The sequence below is a fragment of the Aquarana catesbeiana genome, linkage group LG02 (genome assembly GCF_042186555.1).
Source record: "Aquarana catesbeiana isolate 2022-GZ linkage group LG02, ASM4218655v1, whole genome shotgun sequence".
NCBI classification, from domain to species: domain Eukaryota; kingdom Metazoa; phylum Chordata; class Amphibia; order Anura; family Ranidae; genus Aquarana; species Aquarana catesbeiana.
Genome location: NC_133325.1, coordinates 330696488 through 330721667, shown reverse-complemented (window position 1 = coordinate 330721667; position 25180 = coordinate 330696488). Strand labels below are relative to the sequence as shown.

Sequence of the window (25180 nt, the reverse complement as noted above, 5' to 3'; positions counted from 1 at the left end):
CCCCGCTGTGATCGGCGAGCCGCTGTGTCTCGCTCGATTCACAGTGCCGAGCTCCGTTCCCTGCGAGCGTTGCGACGCACGGGGACGGAGTTCGGCGGTAAATTCAAAAGTGAAACACACAGTATAGATACAGCATACTGTAATCTTACAGATTACAGTACTGTATCAAATAATTACACATCCCCTTTGTCCCTAGTGGTCTGCCCAGTGTCCTGCATGCAGTTTTATATATATAAAACTGTTCTTTCTGCCTGGAAACTGGAGATTGTCCATAGCAACCAAAACTGTCTCTTTACATCAAAAGTGGTTTTAGAGCAGCTAGAAAAAAGCGATAATAAATTAGAATCACTTGCAGAATTGAGCGATAGTGATTTGTGGGGAGATCCGTCATCAAACACTAAAAGTAACGAAAGCTAAAATTCTGCAACTGAGCAAATTTCAGTGTTTTGATTTGATTACATTATTATATAATTTTTATTATTATTATATTATTATTTGTTATAATTATTTATAGTTATTTATTATATTATAATTTTTTATTTCGTTTTTCAAACTTTATCATACCCGGGATGTCTACTAGACTCTTGTTTGGACAGATTTAAGTGAACTATTCCTAAGAATTACAGGCCTACAATATAAAACGCCAAATTTCTGTGCAAAATAATTGTACCGCTTTCAGCACCTAAAATCAGAAATAATCATACCGCCAGGGAGGTTAAGACAGCAGTAATGTCAGGGCGATCTTTTCAGAGAAATGTCAGAGAAATATAATAAACATTTAACAATTCTACCTACCTACAAGTATGCCCACCCAGAAGTAATTTACTTTTAGCTGGAACTGGCAGTTAAGATTATAAAGTCAGGTAATGGTGCTGACATTTGGAAATTGGAGATAAAAGAAATGTTGTTGTTGTCCACAGCAACCAAAGAGATACATGCTTTCATTACATTTATCTTTACTAAACATAGCTGGAACCTGTTATTATGGACAAACCCTTTTTTATTCCCTCCTGCTTGTGTGCATCAGAGCCAGAAATATTTATAGGATAAAATGTGGTATTGTTTTTAAATCCTCAATTATTTATTAATTAATTCATTTATTAATCCTCAATTATGATCCATTAAAGAATATGGCAGCCATGTTTTTATATGCGTATATCAATATAAAAAAGCTGAAAGCACATTTTAAATACTGAGTTAAAACATATTTATGTATTGATATTAAACAGGCTTGACTATGCCATTTGATTTTCTTGGTACTCTCAGCTGTCAGTCTGCATTACTGGTACTACCCAATATTAACTTTACCCAAGGCCTCAAGTGGCAATTTCCAAGAAATAAATGCAGTGTGATCAGAGTTTTGCATGATATTCAATCTAGCCTGACATTTTTTTAATTACTTTAAAGTGCTTTGACAGTTACAAGGTTGAAAACACATGTCATGTAAGAAACTGAAATTACACATCCATAATAAGTAAAAGTAACTATCATGGAAAGGGTACAGACATTTTTGTTCATCACCTTGGTCATTCAATTGTACCTAAAGTTCTGCACCTTTCTTTAGAATTAAATTGTATTTATTTTTAGATAGGTGTACCACCTATGGGACTGAGAGAAGTCACAGCATTCTACGTTCTGGTGAAATGCACATTTTCAGTTTTGCATACAGTGTTTCTATATTAGGCTAAGCTAAGCAGTACAGAATGTGGGTCATGGGAAAATTACAATAAAGCTGGTATTTTATAATTAGTTGTAGTTAAAGGGCCAGGCTTAATATTTGTTGGTTAAATCACCCAACAGTTTCTCATACTTCTTGAAGATTTCAGAAGTACTGTGCAACTGACCTCTCAGTGCCACCACAATCTAAAGAACTTAGTCAAGGAGTTTTTAAGGTGAAAATTTCCATAGAGGAACATGGAAACTGCCATTGCTGACTGCTTTATTACCACCATTCCAGATCAGGAAGTCAGAGAGAAGGCAGAACACCTCAGCTGCACACTTGTGCCAGAGTGTCAGCATGACAGCCAGGCAACCAGCATTTGTAGAATGAGAAGTCAGCAATAGCAGCCTTCCTGTCTCTTTCAGGAAAGGTTTAATATCAGTCTTCCCATTGTATTTTCTATGCATTTTATGTTGAGCAGCAGAAATGAGGTTTGGATTTGTGTCAACCATGGTTTCACGTCAAAATCACTTAAATTGAAATTGCATGCGCCAGCAAATTTATGTGTAATTTTGCTGGTCAAACCTTGCTTGGTCTTTGAACCATGGTTATTAAGTTTAGAATGTATGCTTGATTTTGCCAGGTCGAATCTTGCTTGGTCTTTGAAACATGATTGTCAGGTTTAGAAGGGCCAATAATGGAGATAATTGGATAAGCCAGTCCTCTCACTATAAAAGAGTGGGCTTACAGTAGCATTATTGTCATTGAATTTTGTTTTTTTTATGGAGAGTTGATAATCTGTATTAAAATATGCTATTATGTAATGTGTATTGCAGAGAAGCTACCCTTTGTACACAGCATGTTGCTGCAAGGTTGTGCAAAATCATTGTGCACCAAAAGCTGCTCATATCACTCGTATTCACCATACCCCCTATTACTGTAGTAAATACACTGAGCAAAATTATAAACGCAACACTTGTGTTTGCCCCTATTTATCATGAGCTGAAGTCAAAATCTACGACTTTTTCTATGTACACAAAAGGCCTAATTCTCTCAAATATTGTTCACACATCTGTCTAAATCTGTATTAGTAAGCACTTCTCCTTTGCAGAAATAATCCATCCACCTCACAGGTGTGGGATATCCAGATGCTGATTAAACAGCATGATTATTGCACAGGTGTGCCTTAGGCTGGCCACAATAAAAGGCCACTCTAAAATGTGTAGTTTTATCACACAGCACAATGTTGCAAGTTTTGCAATTGGCATGCTGACTGCAGTAATGTCCACCAGCACTGTTGCCCTTGAATTGGATGTTCATTTGTCTACCATAAGCCGTCTCCAAAGGTGTTTCAGAGAATTTGGGAGTATATCCAACCAGCCTCACAACCCCAGACCATGTGTAACCACACCAGCCCAGGACCTCCACATCCAGCATCTTCACCTCCAAGATTGTCTGACACAGCCACCCAGACAGCTGCTGCAACAATTGGCTTGCATAACCAAAGAATTTCTGCACGAACTGTCAGAAACCATCTCAGGGAAGCTCATCTGTATGCTCGTCGTCCTTATTGGGATCTCAAACTGACTGCAGTTTGTCGACGTAACCGACTTGAGTGGGCAAATGCTCACATTCTATGGCACCTGGCACTTTAGAGAGGTGTTCTCTTAACCACTTCAGCCCCGGAAGAATTTACCCCCTTCCTGACCAGTGCATTTTTTGCGATTTGGCTCTGTGTCGTTTTAACTGACAATTGCGTGGTCGTGCGACGTGGCTCCCAAACAAAATTGACATCCTTTTTTTCCCACAAATAGAGCTTTCTTTTGGTGGTATTTTGTCACCTTTGTGGTTTTTATTTTTTGTGCTATAAACAAAAAAATAGCGACAATTTTGAAAAAAATACATTATTTTTTACTTTTTGCTATAATAAATATCCCCAAAAAATATTTAAAAAAACATTTTTGTTCCTCAGTTTAGGCTGATACGTATTCTTCTACATATTTTTGGTAAAAAAAAAATCGCAATAAACGTTTATTGATTGGTTTGTGCAAAAGTTATAGCATTTACAAAATAGGGGATAGTTTTATGGCATTTTTATAATAATTTATAATATTATATTAATTTATTATATTATTTTAATTTATTAATAATTTTTTTTTACTAGTAATGGCAGCGATCAGCGATTTTTATTGTGACTGCGACATTATGGCGGACATGTCGGACATTTTTGACACATTTTTGGGACCATTGTCATTTATACAGCAATCAGTGCTATAAAAATGCACTGATTCCTGGGTAAATGACACTGGCAGTGAAGGGGTTAACCACTAAGGGGTGGAGAGGGGTTAAGTCAGTACTAGGGATGTGTTCTAACTGTAGGGGGATGGGCTGTGTGTGACACATCACTGATCTCTGCTCCCGATGACAGGGAGCAGAGATCAGTGACACTGTCACTAGGCAGAACGGGAAAGACTTGTTTACATCAGCATCTCCCCGTTCGTCCTCTCCGTGAGGCGATTGCGGGTATCCCGACTCACGGAGCTTGTGGCAGGCACGCGTGCGCACATGGCGGCAAATTCAAAGTAACGTACGGGTATGTTACTTTGCGCAGCCATGCCATTATGCTAACGTATATCTACAGGGGCCGGTCGGGTCGTGGTTAATGGATGAATCCTGGTTTTCACTGTGCAGGGCAGATGGCAGATAGCGTGTATGGCGTTGTGTGGGTGAATGGTTTGCTGATGTTAACATTGTGGATCAAGTGGACCATGGTGGCGATGGGGTTATGGTATGGGCAGGCGTATGCTATGGACAACGATCACAGGTGCATTTAATTGATGGCATTTGGAATGCACAGAGATACCATGACGGGATCCTGAGGCCCATTGTTGTGCCATTCATCCACGACCATCACCTCATGTTGCAGCATGATAATGTACTGCCCCATGTTGCAAGGATCTGTACACAATTCCTGGAAGCTGAAAACATCCCAGTTCTTGCATGGTCAGCATACTCACCGGACATGTCACCCATTGAGCATGTTTGGGATGCTCTGGATCGGCGTATACAACAGCGTGTTCCAGTTTCTGCCAATATCCAGCAACTTTGCACAGCCATTGAAGAGGAGTGGACCAACATTCCACACGCCACATTTAACAACCTGATCAACTCTATGCAAATGAGATGTGCTGCACTGTGTGAGGCAAATGGTGGTCACACCAGATACTGAGTAGTTTTCTGACCCCCCAGACCCCCCAACACAGTAAAACTGCACATTTTAGAGTGGCCTTTTATTGTAGCCAGCCTAAGGCACACCTGTGCTGTAATCATGCTGTCTAATCAGCATCTGGATATGCCACACATGTGAGGTGGATGTTTTTTTCGGCACTAACACAGATTTAGACAGATTTGTGAACAATATTTGAGAGAAATAGGCCTTTTGTGTACGTAGAAAAAGTCGTAGATCTTTAGGTTCAGTTCATAAAAATAGGGGCAAACACAAAATTTTGCTTAGTGTATATAATGTAGTCCTACAACCCCACTATGACAGGAAGGCCTAAAAGCAAAGGAAGAGTTGCTGTGGCAAATTGTGTGCAAGGAAATCATCACACACTCATCCCTCTATTGCTATAGTTTAATTCAAAGATAGGCAATCATCCACAAAAAAATCGAAGACAGACAGGCCTCATATGAGAGGCAGAAGTGCTGCACATAAAGATAAATGGGTGAGCAGGTACAGCAGGACAAGGTGTTGGTAAGACTGTCTACAGAGCTAAATTGGTAAAGTCAGCTATAGCAAGTACAGAAGGTAGTTCTGCTGTTAAGGCCAGGTTCACACTGGTGCAACACGACACTCGTCCTACTTTGGATCTGACTTTGCCCTGCGACTTGAAGTCAGAGACGCATCCGACTTCAATGAATGGGGATCCAACTTGGATCCCCGCCAATACCAGGCACTATGTTTGGTATGAATCTTGAGGGGGAACTCCACGCCAAATTTTAAATAAAAAACCGGCATGGGTTCCCCCTCCAAGAGCATACCAGGCCATTCGGTCTGGTATGAATTTTAAGGGAAACCCCCTACACCAAAAAAATGGCGTGGGGGTAACCCCAAAATCCATACCAGACCCTTATCCGAGCACACAGCCCGGCCGGTCAGGAAAGGGGGTGGGGACAAGTGAGCGCCCCCCCTCCTGAACTGTACCAGGCCGCATGCCCTCAACATGGGGGATGGGTGCTTTGGGGCGGGGGGTGCACTGCGGCCCCCCACCCCAAAGCACCTTGTCTCCATGTTGATGAGGACAAGGCCCTCTTCCTGATAACCCTGGCCATTGGATTTTGGGAGGACCCCCATGCTGTTTTTTTCAGCGTAGGGGGTTCCCCTTAAAATCCATATCAGACCGAAGGGCCTGGTATGCTTTGGAGGGGGAACCCATGCCGGTTTTTTATTTAAAATTTGGTGTGGAGTTCCCCCTCAAGATCATCAGAGCACAAGTCACATGCCAAAGTTGGATCAGGCAAGACGGCGATCCGACTTTGATCCGACTTCAATAATATTCAGTGGGCTGAAGTAGGATCAAAGTCGGACCAATATAGTGCAGGGAGCATTTTTAAAGTCAGACCGACTTGTGTCGGACCAGTTAAGATGGCTTCCATAGGGAAACATTGATTTTCACACGTCATGAGTTCCCAATGTCGGAGTGTTTGTCGCACCAGTATGAACCCGGCCTAAGGCTGTTTTCATTTATACCAAACTGGTATGCAGCTGGCCAATTTCTACTAAACCATATTTTTTTTTACTATTTAAAATTGTGCAGTGTTACCAAGCTACTTTTGCCATTCAAAACATTACCATTTGATGAAGACGCATGAAACATGAAAGTGTTTTTTAAAGATGATTTAAATAATAGTAGACTGGGGTGCTGAGTAAAAATATCATACTAAGGGCCAGTTGACACCACATGCAGTCCACTACATTTTTTTATGCATCAAAAATGCATGTAGTAGGTTATATAATTTCCAATGGCACAGTTCACACCAGTGCAGTTCCAGAGTGTTCCAGTTCCAGAAAAAAAGTAGAACGTGCTGCATTTTTCCTGCACTGCGGTAAAACTCACTGGAATGCACTGGAACACATCAAAAATGCACCGGACACAATACAGTGAAAAAAATACTGAAAATAAACGAGGGAAAAAAAGCATCTGGAATGCATCCGGAAAGCGTAAAAAATGCATTAGAAATGCACATGCAGAAACGCACCCGGAACAGATCTGAAGTGCTTTTTTTGGTGTGAACCAGCCCTAAAGCCAAACAATATGCTGCCAAATTATGCCAAAGTATAAGAATATCATATAGCATACATGTGAATAGACCCTTAAGGTAAAATTCAATGAGAAATCTTGATCTGAAGCTAACTTTCAAGCTGATCAAGAAGTAATCAGGTATCTAAGTTTAATTTTAAGCAATTGAGTGAATTTGGTTGCATTTGTATTAAATTATGCATTATGCATCATCTCTTAGGCCCCATTCAGATGTGCAATAAGCACATTTTGCAGATGCAGCTCATAGTCTGCCACTTCTACACACTTCTCTGAATATTTGACAGGCTATATTCATCACTGTGATGAATGGAGCTGTCATTCACATGTAGTAGAGTAAGCTCAGAAACAGATATCAGCATTTATAGGCACACATTCCTATGTAGTGAGTGTCCACTGATGTCCGTTAGTGCGCTTACCCATGTTTTGTGTGACAGATAGCTTTTTCATAACGATGAAAGAAGCTTGTGAAACATGCAAGGATGAGCACTGAAGAGACTGGCAACGAGCTGCATCTAGAAGCATTAATTTTCCTTCTGAACAAGACCTTAGTAATTGTAGTACTAATTGCAAGTGCACAAAGGTGAATGAAATCCACCAATGCTGTCTTCTAAAAAAGTAATGATATCATTCTTTCAGTCTTCCCTTCCTATGCCGCACAAACAGTATCAATAATTTGTTTATTCTACTAAGAAAGGGCTTTGTGTAATGCCGAAATGCCAAACTGAAAATTAATCAACATAAAATAAAAATTACTTTAAATTGTACGTAAAATTGGTGGAATTAAATAGGATTGGCCCACATTGAATGTTGCTTCAGATTTACCTTTGTGCATATATTTTAAAAATTATATTCTATGTGTACCTTTGACTATATTTTAAGTGATTTCCTACCCACTGCTCTGCTTATCTCTTTTTTGCATGTTGTTGTTTTTTCCTTCCTATGAAGTAAATGGAACTCAAATATTAAACACTATGGAAACTGCATCCTTTTAACACAAAGGCAATCACATATTGCCTTGCAATCACAGTTTGCCTTGTGATACTGTACAATAATGGTTTAGTTAGTTTGGTTACATGTATGGGTCATTTCCCAGGCCTCTTTATTTATTGCTGCCTTCATTCATATCCATTCAGGTATTCACAGAGAAATAATATGCTTACCTCAAATGAGATTGCTTATTTTTCTAATTAAGGTTTCTAGTACTGCAAATTTCTTATCGGGTCTTGCAGTCCTAAAACATATAAACCCCAAGGAAAGACAAAATTCTTGTAAATGTGAGCATTTTACCCGCTGCTTCACACATAAACACTAAACAATGAAGCATTCCTAGATATACAGTACTTCAGACCAGTCTGGCAAAATTGCAAATCCAGCTCCTATTGTGATTCAAGGGTGTTCCATGCAAATTCCAATTGAACAGTATTGTGGGATTAAAACTGACTTGCTCATCAGACAATCTCTCTATACACTAATGAAAGAATTATATTTGAGCAGCAAAACAAAAGGAAATTCTTTAATGAAGCTCTTGAGGGTTTTTTATCATGTTTCTTGTATTTACAGAAATGTTTTTGTTTCTGTTATAATTCCTTAGCTGAGCAGTTCCATAAATCTTTTTATCCTAAACAGTGATGTTTCACGGTATCAGAGCACTTTCTATCTTCCCTTTAGCATATAAAATGTAACTTAATCTTATTTGGTACATTTAATTTTTTTGAAATATTTAAGGTTATCAGCAAGAATGTTTAATGCTTTGTCACACATAACTTACTTATTTCACAGTGCTATAGCCCATGGGAGGCCTTGATCTCCCTTTAAGGGTTTTTTTTTTTTTTTTTTACTGGATGTTGTAGTTAATTAGGAGCGTAATATTTATACAAGGGACACTTAAGCCACATACACATGATCGGATTTTCCAACGGGAAATGTGTGATGTCATGCTGTTGGCAGAAAATCTGACCGTTTGTACGCTCCATCGGACACTTGTTGTCGGATTTTCAATGGACACATGTTGGATGGCAGGTTTTTAAAATTTACAGACAAATGTCTGTTGTTGGATTTTCCGAGCGCGTGTACACAAGTCTGTTGGACAAAAGTCCAAAGTACAAACAAGCATGCTCGGAAGCATGGACAAGCCAGAAGCGGTCGGTCTCCAGCGTTCGTAATGGAGGATTAACATTTGTGAACAAGAAAATTCTGAAATCTCAAAATCCAGAGCACATTCTCTTATTCTTTAATGGGATAATAATGAAGCTGCTTTGCTGGTGATACTAATGGAGTTATTGCAAACAAATTTTCAAAGGCTTTTTTTTCTAGTGATATCAAGAATAATATTATTATACTTTTTTTTTGGGCAAGTTACCACAACACCATTTTGCCATAGTTTTTAAGATCAAAGATACATTGTATACATTGTTACTGCCTACTTCCAAACTGTCATTTGAAGTAAAACACATAGCCAAGTATTATTCTCCACAATTTTTTTATTGTGCATTAAAAAAAGAAAACAAATACAATAAGACATGCTATCTGCCAATAGAACTTAACCAAAAAGTGCATTCTATGCATCCAAAAATATAGAAAATATAATAAAATAAAATCGTTATTATTCAACCAAAAAATAAAATTCCTCATGCATGTGTCCTACTTCTTAATAAAGGGGGTCAACAATGCCAAAAGTTGGTGAAAGCAGGGGTCCGTCACCCGGAGATAATTCTGAGAATCATCTGGATTCTTCTCCTGGATCTGCCGCAGCAAAAGCTTAGGACATAATTGTTCATGATTAATAAACCAACCAATTTTTGGTCCAAGAACTCCTCCTCCTGTTCCTGGACTGAACTTGGATCAAAGCAATAACTCCAAAGGCAATAATAAATAACACATTATCTCCTCTGATTACGCAACATGTCTGGTTGACAAACGACCGTTCAGAAATAAACTGAAAAGCACGAAATGGAAAGCGCGAACTGAAAAGTGCTAAATGAAAAGAGTGAAATGAAAAATGCGAATCAACACTCACTCAGTCAAACTTCTACTAACACAAAATTAACAGAAGGAGCCCAAAGGTTGGCACTAAAGAGATGAAAAACCACGTAGTACATCACTACATTTGTGTTTGTTGGCCGACAATTTCTTGCCGTTTGTATGCAAAACAAAATCCAGGCACACGCCTTTGGACAAAAGTCTGAGGTTTTGTCTGCGGAAAATCCGATCATGTGTAGGAGGCTTTAATAGGGTTGTTTTTTACCCCTAGTCTGAACATTCATGAGGGAAATGACCAGTTTCCCCAAACCCTTTTAACTCTAGTTCAGACAACAGATGATGAGAGACAGACTGGGGGAGATTTACTAAAACTGATGCACACAGAATCTGGTGAAGCTGTTCATAGTAACCAATCAGCTTCTAACCTTAGCTTGTTCAATTAAACTTTGACAATACAACCTAGAAGCTGATTGGTTACTATGCACAGCTGCATCAGATCAGATTCTGTGTGCATCAGCTTTAGTAAATCCCCCCCCACTGGTTGCTCAATTCTGACTACTGACTGTAGTTGTCTTACATCAGCCTTACAGTCAATGTCATTAGGTATTTTTTACCCTGGATTCATGTTCCACTTAGGAGTTATTGGCTTGCAACCACCTGGGTAAACAGTGGCCAATCTGTCAGCTGGCTCTGCCCTTATTTACACACACATATAATTTATATACAAAAAAAAATTAATTCTGCGCTGAGGAAGATTTTAACATATAAAAGCAGCCTACACCAAAATCTGTGATATCAAATTAGCGCATAAATAAATAAAATAACGTGGCGTTAAATTAATACATGATAGAAAATATACCATATTTGTACATGTGCATAAAAACTCATATATATTAATGATAAAAATCTCAGTTCATAAAGTTACGAAAATAAGAAATAAATGCAAATTTACATTTCATAAAAAGTACACCAACATAATAAAATGAGTGTGTTGAAAAAACAATATTCAAATCCTATAAACAAATAATAAGTCCCAATTCATGAATTAAAAAAATCTAAAAATAGGATAATTCATATGCAACATCCAAAAAAATATATGGTGTATAGTCCCATATGCAAGTGTAAGTGAATCCAATAAATATAAGCAATCCCAGAAATATATAGTTGCTACATTCAATGTTGATCACCACAGTGATATCATCCGTGATATAGGATAAGGTTGGCTCCTTACCTGATAGTGTGGACCATATTAAATGGTCAAAAGCATATTTAAAATAACCAGGATGTCTTCCTAACACTCCTTATCCCCTTGCTGCGAACTCTCCCAGCAATGTAATGCAAAGCAAGAAAACAACATGTTATAGTGCAATATGTTTAAAAAATCAGTATCTTTAATAATAGAAGTGCACTTATATATTTTCCACAGTAAAATCACACTAAAAGATGCACAGAGCGGTTATCTGAGCAGGCAATCTCCAAACATCGGTTTTCCGGCAGTAAGATAGCATAGAGGTGTCACGTGTAGGCCCTGCCCAACATATGTTTCATCAAAGAATAACTTCTTCAGGGAAACTAACCGAACGGATTCAGCTATGCTATCACTCTTTTATATATATATATATATATATATATATATATATATATATATATATATGATGGAACAAATTAGTGTTTAACCCATTAGTAAATAATTAGTAAGTAATGCATACAAAATGCTTAACAGAGACATCTTGTGGATAATTAGAAGATGCCGCTCACAATAATGTTAATAATGATTTGAACTGAATTGAGATTTCTATCATTAATTTATATTTGACTTTTTCTTCACAGTAAGTACAGTATATTTTCTATCATGTTGTAATAATTTAGAGCCATGCTATTTGATTTACATATAATTTATAGGCAAAGAAAGACAGAAAGCAATCCCTCTATGCCGGCCTATAGTCCCAAAGGTCCCTCTGTACACAAACAGGCAACTAATGTCAAAAGGGAAACACTGAGAATTCTCATTAAAAAAACATACCAGTTATCCACAATAATATATAAAAAAAAACAACCTTTCCATAGAATATGTGTTCAACAAGTCAAACAATCTAAATCCTCAGCTGGACTCACTGAGTAGTATCAGAGATATATTTGTCTCCAGGTGTTCTTGCACAACTTAGTGTTCATCCTCTATTTTAATAATTTTAATCACCAATGAAGATGTGGTAAATAAAGAAGTAAACCCTCTTCTGTTCTACTGAAGTTCATTGTTTAATAGGTGCACGAGTATAGTGCTCTAAAAAGAGGAGCTTTTGTATAGAAAAAATTGCCTGTAACTAGCTGGGAGCACAGATATCAGAAGAGATGAAGGGGAGTGGTGGTAGTTCCTTAACTAAAATTGGTCTGAAAAAAATTACAACAAACAAAATAAGAGACACTTGTCCAACCAGCAAGTGTCTGTGGTTAAACAGAAAAACTATAGCAGGAAACTTTGGTGGGCAACAGTTGCTGTTAAGGAATAGACAAGCCGAAAAGGTTCTCAGAAGTAAATTATATACCTGAGGCAGACCTCTACACCTTGATGCCTGGACCATATATTAGTCATGGCATCAAATGCCAATTTTCATTTCCACAACGAGAGATATCTATAATAAGCTTTTCATGTTGAGAATTACTTTTTTTTAAGAACTACAGTTTTAAATAAAAAAAGAATAAAAATTGCAGTAAATGTTCTTTGAATGTTAAGTGATTGAGTAGAATGTATTTCTATTAAAATTAATTATGCTTATACACAAACATCAATTGTATGTTTTGGCTGGCTCTCCAGGGTTTGAGCAATGTGCTCTTCTTCATCATAAATAGGCAGACTGGACAAGCTGCAACCATTTATATTGAGATTTAGCTAAATTGTATTTCTTTAGTTCATAATTTAAGCCAAGGTGATACATCTATAGTCCTTTAGTAATTCATCATTTTACCTGCCAGAATAATTACCTGCAACACAGGATCGACTTCCTCACTTTAGATGCTGTATGGGACAGTCTTTTCTTTTTATTACCCGCTGTAATGAAAGCCAAATGCATCCAAACAGCTGAGCTGGCAGAAAGCCTATCACTGCCTGCCATTAATTTTGCTTATTAAGATACAGAGTGATTGCCAGGTGAAGATGCATATTTCTTTCATTTTTCAGGCACAATATGATGATTCAGACATATAAAAAAAAGGAAATTAAAAAATTTTGTATCATGTAGGAACATTTCATTTAAAATATAAATCTATTGAATTTTTTTTATTTAATGAAACAACAGAGTGGTAAAGTAAAACTTTTGTGAGCTATTAAAACAAACCAGTAAGGATAGAAGTTTAGAGCATAATACCATTAACTTTTTTTAAGGGGAAAAGGGAAAGAGGTTTTAACTCCTTTAGGTCCATGACGAATACAGCAGGGACCTACTTTGCCGGGAGGCCATCAATAGATGTCCTCCCCTTTGCATGCTCCCCGAGCACCCCTGCAGGGTGCACACAGCACGTTCTGTGATCACTGAGTCAATGAGACTCGGATGATTACAGATCACAGATCGGAGTAAGGGGTCAGTCCCGATCCCCTTATCACGTGATCAGCTGACAGCCAATTACAGCTGATCACGTGATTTAAACAAAAGATTGCTAATAATTTTTTTTTTAAAAAGCCGATCAGCAGCTTTTGTGCAAGGGACATTGGTCCCGAAGAGGAAGAGGTGAAGCCGCCTCATCTGTGCCAACCAGTACTGCCTGCCAGTGCCCACAGTTCCATGAATCAATGCCCAACAGCGCATAACAGTGCCAGCAATCAGTGCCACCAATGCCCACAAGTGCCACCTATCAATGCCCACCAGTGGTGCCAATCAGTTCCTCATCAGTGCCACCTAGCAGTGCTCCCTATCAGTGTCACCTTCCAGTGCCGATCAGTGCCCATCCCTGCCACCCATCAGTGCCCATCACTGTCACCTATCAGTGCCATCAGTGCCAGCTATCAGTGCCACCTATTAGTGCCCTTCAGTGCCACCCATCAGTGCCACCCATCAGTGCCACCTCTCAGTGCCCACTAATGCCACCTATCAGTGCCCACCAGTGCCACCTCATCAGTGCCCACCAGTGCCACCTATTAGTGCTCATCAGTGCTGCCTTATCAGTGCCCATCAATGCAGCCTATCAGTGCCAACCAGTGCAGCCTATCAGTGCCCATCAGTGCAGCCTCATCAGCGTACATCAATGAAGGAGAAAAATTACCTGTTTGCAAAATTCATTAACAAAATATAAAACGGTTTTGTATTTTTTTTGAGTTTGGCCTTTTTATATTTTTTTAACAAGAGATAAAAAATCCAGAGGTGATCAAATACCACCAAAAGAAAGCTCTATTTGTTGGAAAAAAATGATAAAAATTTCATTTGAGTACAGTGTTGTATGTCTGCGCAATTGTCGTTCAAAGAGTGACCGCTCTAAAAGCTGAAAATTGGTCTGGGCAGGAAGGGGGTTTAGGTGCCCAGTAAGCAAGTGGTTAAAGGCCCAAGGTTGTTACCCTTTTACTGACATTATTACTTAGTGAGTTACAGACCTGAAAATGCAGCATGGATCGGACTATTCTCATTTCACTGTGCTATTCCAGGCATACAAATCACTATGTAGCTAGCAAAGCAAGGATCAGGTTGACATTTATGGACTTACATTTTTAAAAGCCAGCAGTGACATTTCCATCCACACATATACCATTGCTTTAAATGGTAACTAAAGGAAAACCTTTTTTTTTTGTTTTGGATAGAGTGGAGTGGGATAAGAACACCTGTCAACTTTTATTGCTGTCTGAGCTCCCATTTGGGAGATTCACTGGTGAATTTAAATGGAGCTTTATCATTACCTTTAAAAAAATTGCAAATTTTTAGTTGACAGCAGAACAGTAATAGAGGGGAAATGTTCCAATGGGGACATTAGTTCTGATAACCCTGGTGACACCTTGGGATTCCCTCACTTTAGAAGGATTTCCTCTCACTTCCTGTCAGGTCACCTTGAGGCTAGGTTACAGATGCACACCGTAGGGATCAGGAGTGCACCGCAAGGTAGTGGACCCTACAGCTGACTGCTGCGGATGGGAGTCAGGGTGGTAAGGAAGGCAGGGCCACTGGAACACCAGCACGGATCCCACCGGGGTTAGAGCGTAAGATTCCCTGGGGCGCGGAGTATAAGAGCCAGCATGTGTTCACCAGAGCCTCTAGTGGTGATGATTGACTGGGCTGCAACTGGCTCCAGGTCACGACCCCCAGGATCCCCCAGCTCACACCCACAGTAGGAAACAGGAGGATAGGGGTAGTAAGGAAATAAGCCAAGGTTGGGGCCACAAGCAGACAAGGACAACAGAGTTCATGCCAAGGTTCAGGGTCACAGGCAAACAGGGATAGTCGGGGACACGCCAAAGGTCAGGGTCACGAGCAGACAGGAATAGTCAAGAACAGGCCAAAGTCGGTAACTGGAATCAGACTCAGAAAACACAGCAAGTACACATGAAAGCTAACACACAATTGTTGATCAGCACTGCTCGCTTGCAGTGCACAGGTTAATATAGGGTTCCCTGAGCTGGGGTGGAGACATGCTGGAGGAGAGTTTATAAAAGCAGTCAGGTGAGAGTCAGCTGGTCTTTAGAGATAAACACATTGAGACAGGTAAGCTGACAGACAAAACTCTATTGCATAACCATGACACTTCCTGTTTGGCAATAGGGCAGGAAGTGAAGGGAAAATCCCTTACAGAATACAAATGGCAAAAAACTATCCAGAATTAAAAAACAACTTTGTAATATACAATTGTAACAGACAGTTGTAATACATTAATACTTTGTATACCTAGGGATGGTGATTCAAAGATAATTTTCCAGGGTTTTTAGTGGGTTTAAAGCCCAATCAAACTTTAGCTTAAAACAGATAACTATATTCCAAGAGCATCAAAACAAGAGGTGTGCAAAATATTGAGGGCTGCTTTCTTTATAAGGCAGTCACAAGCCTGTCCCCAGCCAGCATGCTATAAAGAAGGACCCTCTCTGCAGAGGTCCAGCACACTCCCTGCTGAGGGACAAAGACAACAATAAAATATTGATATTTGAATCATTCTCTACTCTCTCCAAAAATGAAAAAAAAAGCTTTGACATAAAATATACTTACAATATTCCAATATGTAGCATTAACAAGTTATACAATGTGTAAAAACAGTTAAATATAAGATAAAATGGCATTAAGGTGAAAGTGGGATAGTGGATTAACTCCTATTAAAAAACAACAAAAAACAATATAGGTGTGACAGCGCTGTAAAAGTGAAATAAACAATTATGGTGATAAACACTGATATTGCAATAATATGAAAAAAGTCCAAAAACATAAAATTAATGAATCCACTTTGTGCAAAAAAATGAAAAAACAAAAAACAAAAACAAGCTTGTGTGATATCTTAAGACAGCCTCCATGAACGTAGTGCTCCCACCACCTCATGCAATGCTCGCTCACCTCCTTTAAACGACCCTGCAAGGGGTCAAACATGCCTTGCACCCTGTGCAAAAATTCCCTCCCAGGGGTCGTCAGAGAATCTTGGTGGCTCAAAGGATGAAAGTAGTCAAAAGCAGGTAGGTACTCCTTCCACTGTGCTGCTTCAAACTTTAAATCCACAATGACTACCGGTAAGTTCAGCAACACATGAAAAAAATGAGAGAAAGTGCCTCCTAAAGTGCAGTATCCGAGGGGTTAAAAATGAAACCACTCCACCCCAGCTAGCATTGAACTCACATTTAATGAAATTTTAAAAGCATTAAAAATGACATGACAGTCTCACTCAGTAGTAGTAGTCCACCGCCAGGCTCCCCCTCTACTAGTTTCACCACCGCCCACGTGGCTTCATCTGGAGGAATGCCTAATAAATGACTTTAAAAACCTGGCTAGTGTATTTTTTTTTATTGACACTTTTTCCCCCAGGTGAAAGGGTAGGGGTACGATGTACCCCGTACTCATTCACATAGGGTGGGGGGCCGGGATCTGGGGGCCCCCTTATTAAAGGGGGCTGCCGGATTCCGATAAGCCCTCTGCCCGCAGACCCAGACAACCAAAGGCCAGGGTTGTCGGGAAGAGGCCCTTGTCCTCATCAACATGGGGACAAGGTACTTTGGGGTGGGGGCCGCAGGATGCCCCCCTTCCCCAAAGTGCCCACCCCCCCATGATGAGGACATGCGGCCTGGTACGGTTCAGGGGGGGCGCTCGCACGCAAAAAAAGTTTTTAAAAAGTCCATTTTTTCTGGAGCAGTGATTTTAATAATGCTTAAAGTGAAACAATAAAAGTGAACTATTCCTTTAAATTTCATACCTGGAGGGTGTCTATAGTATGCCTGTAAAGTGGCACATGTTTCCCGTGTTTAGAACAGTCCGAGAGCAAAATGACATTTCTAAAGGAAAAAAAGTCATTTAAAAGTACTCGCGGCTATAATTAATTGTCGGTCCCGGCAATACACATAAAAGTCATTGAAAAAAATGGCATGGGATTCCCCCACAGTCCATTACCAGGCCCTTTGGGTCTGGTATGAATATTAAGGGGAACCCCGAACCAAAATTTAAAAAAAAAATTGCATGGAGTACCCCCAAATTCCATACCAGGCCCTTCAGGTCTGGTATGGATATTAAGGGGAACCCTGCGCCAAAATTAGAAGAAAAAATGGCATGGGGATCTTCCTAAAAATCCATACCAGACCCTTATCTAAACATGCAACCTGGCAGGCCGAAGGAAAAGAAGGGTGATGAGAGAGCCCCCCCCCCTCCTGAACCATACCAGGCCACATGCCCTCAACATGGGGAGGGTGCTTTGGGGTAGCGGCCCCCCAAAGCACCTTGTCCCCATGTTGATGGGGACAAGGGCCTCATCCGCACAACCCTTGCCCGGTGGTTGTGGGGGTCTGCGGGTGGGGGGCTTATCGAAATCTGGAATCCCCCTTTAACAAGGGAGCCCTCAGATCCAAGCTTCCCCCTGTGTGAAATGGTAACGGGGTACAAATGTACCCCTACCATTTCACAAAAAAGTGTGAAAAAGGTAAAAACAACAATACACGCCTTGGGACAAGTCCTTTATTAAAAAATTAAAAAATAAAAGTGTCCCACAAAGTCCATTCATCTTATTCTTCTCTTGCTCTGATAGACTGAAAAGGAAAAAAAAAAGCCACATGCCGCCACCGATCTGCCTACATGGGAGGCACCCGCCATAATGACCGGCCTCTCAGGTGACAGTTCCTTTATAACTGAGGGCGGGTCCACACAGTGACATCACCTTTGACACACAGGGACATCCCTATGGCTTCCCCGTAGCATCAGAGGGGGCGGGGTCACTCGGTTATGTCACGGGAAACATGCGCCACTTTACAGGCATACTATAGGCACCCCCCAGGTATGAAATTTAAAGGAATATTTCACTTTTATTGTTTCACTTTAAGCATTATTAAAATCACTGCTCCCAAAAAAACGGCTGTTTTTAAAACTTTTTTTGCATTGATACATGTCCCCTGGGGCAGGACCCAGGTCCCCAAACACTTTTTATGACAATACCATGCATATAAGCCTTTAAAATTAGCACTTTTGATTATTCATGTTCGTGTCCCATAGGCTTTAACGGTGTTCGCGTGTTCGAACAAATTTTTTGCCTGTTCTGCTGTGAACCAAACTGGGGGGGTGTTCGGCTCATCCCTATTAAACATATATGCAATTTTTATTAAAATAGTATATTGTAACAATAGCAAAGGCGGACATAACAGTAGGGTTTACACTAGTTTATAAATCATAGCTTCCCCCGCAATCATCATATAATTTTTATTGTTTCAGGATGTTTTTCTACTGTCTAAAGAACACATAAAATGTATTGCCTTTTTCTGTCTACAGTACATTTTTTTCCCTAGCACTTTTATTTTGTATTGTGGCACTTTTTGATCCTATCTCCAGTCTATCAGCCTTTCTTTATTACTTCACAAGCTGCTGGGCAGCTGTTTAGTAGTTGTTTTGGAATCTCCCTGAGAAAATATTTTAGAACACATCCCGAGGGCATACAAATCACAGTGCACTCGTTGACGGAATTTCAAAAAAGATTGTTTGATTTCTAATGTTCAACCGGCAAAATGATATTTCTGTTCTGTCAAACTGTTCCTGATTGTGAATCAAATACTCTTGCAGCGGATTAAAAGCGATATTGTACATGCTTAGAATTCTCTATGCTATACACATTTATCTGCAATTCATTCAGTTTTAAATTGAACTCTGTAAATACAAAGAATTTTAAAGAATTTACTACAAACGTTTAAGTACAACGCTGTAAATGTATTTCATATTTTTTAAGCCTAAAGGGTAAAGGAAAGTTAGAAGCCTATGTAAACTATAAAAAATAGTAGTGGGATGTTATCCATCAGAATGTTTAATATATTTTAAAATATTAAAGCTATAATGCATAGGTAAATTTGGATGTAGCATCTGGAGAACTGGTTAACAAGTCATCTTAATCAGTTGGAGTGATGTGAGTTTAGTTAGAGATTACATATTTTATGAAATAGTGCATTCATACGAAGACGTGTTTCTGTATAATTGTGTGATGTTATCAACTTTAGAAGATGGTTTCCAACCTTACAATTATAGGATGATAATGCAAAATGAACAGTGTTTTTTTTTTTACTTGAACTTCTTCGTAGTTGTGATTATTATATATTCAGTATCTCTAGCATGTATTAGTTTAATTTTCAATGCAAAAAAACTTCTCTTCTTTTTAGCTACATCTTAAAAGCCCACTTTTAGGCCACATAGATATAAATCCCTCGGATAACAACAAAGTCCTAAGAGCCACCCTACAAACTCATAAGTCTACACACTCACTGAATATGTTAGACCACAAATATTGCAAGTGAAATGTGTTTGTGGACAAGCTTCCTGACTATTTGAAATCAGCAAGTTGTACAATATCAGGCACTGCTAGTTCTCCTCATACATGCAGAAATTCTAAGAAGAACTAATCTTTCCACAGGCATGACTTAATGTAAAATAAGCAAAAAAAACAAAAAGCAAAAAAAACAACTGACATAGGACAAAATTGTTTTCTGTAGCCTCCCGACGGTATGATTAAGTCAGATTTTTGCATCTCAAAGTGGTACAATTATTTTGCATAGAAATTTGGCGTTTTATATTGCATTTCATTCAGACACTGTAATGGATCCATGTTCAGAGGGAGAAGAAAGAATTGCACCCAGGATGATCTGAATTTGCTTAGAAATAGCTCCACCAGACCTAACAAAATCTTAGGATTTTCACATGTGAAAGGAAAAGAAAGGAAAGTTAGCAGTGCCTGATGTTAAAAGGTCTGCTGGGATCTGGCACCAGAGGACCAATCTCCAAATGCTTCTGATCTGCAGTAATGATGATCCAATATATCTGGTGATTGTGAAAGATCATAGATTTGTAAGATAGCTTATAGTATGGGATTGTGATCAGAGTGTTTTATATGTTCTAATAAAGTCTATATTTCAATGTAAAAATATATTATGTGTTATTCCTAAAATCTATTTTATTCTTACATTTTCAGGTGCTTGAAGATGGCATAGAGCAGCAGCAAGCTACTGTTAGAGCCCTGAATGTATATGGAGGAGAAGTTGCTGAGCAGTCTTCAACTGCTGACGCTTCCCATATTAAGGAGAATTTAGATGCACTGAATTCTCGCTGGTTTATAATCAACAGGAAGCTTAATGAAAGAAGGAAAAGGTAAGTCACTATGAAACGATGTAGTGTTATCAAACAGTGTGTATTAACTAATTGCAATTGCTAATAAAACTTCAACTGTTCCATGCAAAAAAGATGGGTTCTTACACACAAACATAAACGTTAAACAAATTACACTTGACTGGTGTTCCTAGTGCCCTCCATTTGCTTCCTAATGTTTATTATAAATGAGCTGTATTGTATACATTGGTTGCAGACGGGTCCACACCCAAGATAACACTGAATTCTGAGACTAACAAATAATTTTACACAGACATTGAAATTGCTTTTGAGTTCAGCTCCTGTGAGCTCATGTCTTTAAATCCTCAAAATATTGGTAGGTGTTGGTGTTTGTGGTATGAATTTTACATTTTTTGAGCTAGGACTTTCATGCTTCGGCAAAATCTACAATACATTTGGCAGAAAGTACAAAATGGTGCAAGCATGACAATCCCAGCTACATTTACTTTACAACAGGTATTGCAGAGTGAGGGGAAAAGGAGAAGAGGAGTGAATATATAGTCAAAATCTACAATACATTTGGCAGAAAGTACAAAATGGTGCAAGCATGACAATCCCGACTATTTACTTTACAACAGGTATTGCAGAGTGAGGGGAAAAGGAGAATAGGAGTGAATATATAGCCAGACTTTAACAAAAAGTATTAGGTCTGAAGTGATGAATTTGTTTAAGATTTTATTAGAAAACCATTTAAACCCTCACAAATACTGTATGTGTGCATAACAAATAAAAAGTGGATGTGTCTCTCGCGCTACTGGGAGTAATTTGAAACATAGCTAGTGACAGAACTCAAGCAATAAATAACACTATAAAAACACTATAATGGGATACACACATATCGCTACAAAAGAAAAAAGAAAAGGTGTCTCCATAGGAATACATAAGTGAACACAGCAATATAAAAAGGAGTCAATGTGCAAAAATACAATAAAGTGTCAAAAATGCGCAAATACAAGTAAAAGACGTGCAAAATAGCAATAAAGTGTCAAAAATGTTCCGAAGATAACGTGAAGTATTAGTGTGTCATATACCCAAAACTCACAAGAATGTGAATTAATCTCCAAAAATATATATATAATAAAATGAGGGTAATGAATAATGAAGCTAGATAGTCCTCTTAGTGAGTGAATGAGAAATAACGTCTGGGGGGGGGATGGGCGGAGCCTAGCGGAGCAGACATGCATTGTTAGAGCTCCGCACCGCTGAGGAGAGAAGAGAAGGACAAAGCGGAGCCTGCAGGCTCAAAAGGTATCCATTTGAACCTTTTTGCCCCAGGGAACAAACTGTGAAAGTTTGGGCAGGAAATATGGTACTGGGAGGAAACCGTGGCAGAAATAAAAATCACCTCACAAAGAGCTCACAGGCACTCACTGCAACTAAAGCAGCTCCAGTCACCTCACAATATACAGCATCAGGGCGCTCTCACAGACAGAAAATGTCACAGCAAGACTCTCCATTTGAGTCAGATACAGAACAAATCCTCTCACAAACTTCTCCACAAGCCTCCTCAGCATCCCCAGTAATATTATTACAGTTTGAAAAGATGCTTCATAAGGCTTTAAAACAAACCTCAGACCAAATAACAAAAAGCCTAACCAAAGAAATAAGAGAGCTGGGAAACCGCAGCCCTAGAAATAAAAATGGATGAAATTGAAATTACAACCCAAGTAAATATAACAGAATTGGAACAATTAAAAGAAGAGAATTTAATACTTCAAACTAAGCTCGAAGATTACGAAAATAGAGCCAGATGTTCAAACTTGCGCATAAGGGGAATACCTGAAACTGTGACAGACCTGCAATCTACTATTACTGCTCTATTACAAGAACTAAAGCCAGATATCCCTATTGAACGTTTAGAACTGGACAGAGTACACAGAGCCCTCACAGCCAAAAAGAAAGATGGACCCCCACGTGATATAATCACAAAATTTCATTATTACAGAACGAAAGAACAAATACTAATTGCTGCAAGAGAAAAAAAGGAGCTTAATTTTCAAGGAAACAATTATCAAATTTTTGCTGACCTATCCCAACTTACTATTACTAAAAGACGATCCATGAAACCCCAACTAATAGAACTGCAACGCCACAACATTATGTATCAATGGGGCTTCCCCTTTTCAGTCAGATTTAACTACCAAGGTACAATTTACAGAAGCAGATCAGCAGATGAACTACAACAAACCCTATTAAAATTAAATCTGACAGAACCCACAAGCAGAAACTCTCCCACACGCAGAAGAATGGCATCATCTTCATCTTCAGGCAGCACTCAGAAAATTTCAGAACAAAATGGGAATCATCATTCTCACAAAAGAGGCCGTTATGCCACATCATCCATTGACCAAGAAGATTCAATGGACTGACATCCTAATTCCTGATATCTCTTCATTTATTATACTAAGAGATGGTTCTCTATAAAAAACCTGTATTTATAACTGAATGTAACTGCATTCTGATAGTCACACACTGTGTGGGATCATGTTACATTCCAGTTATATTTCTTATTACTTCTGATTCATATAGCCTTAGAATATATAAGTGAAATAAGGAAATTCTTGTTCAGTTATATATTATCAGGTAATAACAATAGATTTATTACTTTTTAGGACAAATATGTTCAATAATCCAGAAGTAATGGAAGCTTTTTCTTTCTTTTCTTAAAACAAATATATTATTACCTAACTAGTTCCTAGAATTATGTTTTTGTTTATTCTAATCTGAAGCAATACAACCTCAATTTTATGAGTTAACATATCTAAACAGTTACATATGAATAAAATATGTAATTGTTTACTCTAAAAGGGTTAAAATCCCAAAATAATTCAAACTATCTTCATCAATACCAAAGTTATTAACAGTACCTTTCTAACTGAATTATTTAGCCTAGGGCAAGACTAACCATATACAACCACCTTGGAATAAATAATTTCAACAAAAACTATATTCTGCACTCCAATTAATGAAACATCATTTTGATGTCTTTTGACATAGCACTTCTCTCCTGTAAGCGGAAGATCCGTGTACCCCCATTAGCCCTCCTCATTCTCCCAACCATATTATGTGGGAGTGTGACGAAGGCACTTATACCCCTGAGAGAGATATTTATTCTCTTTCACGGGTAAATTGTGATTACTTGCAAAAAATAATTTATACAATGTATCATTTAATCTCATATGTTTTTTGTTTACGCTTTACTGCAGAATTCACTGGTTTCTTTTCTATCTATTCATCTCTTCAGTCCACACAGGTTGATCTGCGCAGTCAGCTCTGCATAACAAAAAGTAAGTCAAAACTATTTGATCTGTTGCCATGGCACCACTGAATATACTTTCCCTGAATGTTCAGGGAATAAATGTCCCTCAAAAAAGGACCAAAGCCTTCCGTACTTTCCATAACAAGAAGGCTCACATAGTATGCCTCCAAGAAACACACTTCACCAAAGATTCTACTCCAAAATATATTTCTCCTTTTTATCAACAAATTTACACGGCTTCTGCCTGTACCAAGCAAAGGGGAACTCTAATTGCATTTCACTGATCCACACCATTCACCTTATCATCAGAAATTAAAGACCCAGAAGGTAGATACCTGATACTCATGGGTTATATAATGGATACAGCAATCACGGTGATTTCCTACTACGCTCCCAACAAACAACCTACACCATTCCTCTCACATATATTACAAGTGATTAATACACACAAAATAGGAACAGTGATAATGTGTGGGGATTCGAACCAGGTCCTCCTCCCATTTCTAGATAAATCACCTTTTACACCATCCAAAATAACCTCTAAATTACCTTTTTCTCAACTTCTTTCCAAATACAATCTGGTAGATTCGTGGAGAGAAAGTAACCCAATGAAAAAGAAATTCACTTATTTCTCGCACCCTCATCAAACCTTCACCAGAATAGATCATATTTTTCTAACAATAGGAATGATACCAGAAATTATTGCATCAGATATAATTCCGATTCCGTGGTCTGACCATAATGCAGTATACACTACTATAGCCTCAGCCATACCAAAAGCGCATGACCCAACGTGGTACTTACCGGACATAATGCTCAAACACCCACTACATCAGATGGCCATTGAACAAGCTTTAAAGGAATACATATCAATTAATAATACAACAGACATCTCCCCAATAACACTGTGGGAAGCTCATAAGCCTGTCTTGCGTGGTACAATACAAAGACAAATGGCACTATTTAAACGGGAACGCAAAAATCTAGCAAAAAAACTAGAACTCAATTTTAATGCAGCCTACATATCATTTCAAGATAATCCATCTCAGAGTACAAAATCTCATCTGGAAAAATCTAGATTGGAATACGATCTATTTCTCACTGAGTCAGTTGATAAATCCCTCAAACGCTCCAAACACAATTTCTACATGAATACAAACAAACCAGGTAC

General features: G+C 38.7%; 1 protein-coding gene across 2 annotated transcripts in view; it reads left to right on the top strand.

Annotated features, from left to right (window-relative positions):
• Window positions 1-25180, top strand: part of DMD (dystrophin) — a 3507873-nt gene that overhangs the window by 1959603 nt on the left and 1523090 nt on the right. For both annotated transcript variants that reach the window (XM_073614841.1, XM_073614839.1), the window contains one exon: window positions 20557-20732. In XM_073614841.1, the coding sequence (XP_073470942.1) occupies window positions 20557-20732 (176 nt within the window). The remainder of the gene's footprint in view (window positions 1-20556; window positions 20733-25180) is intronic.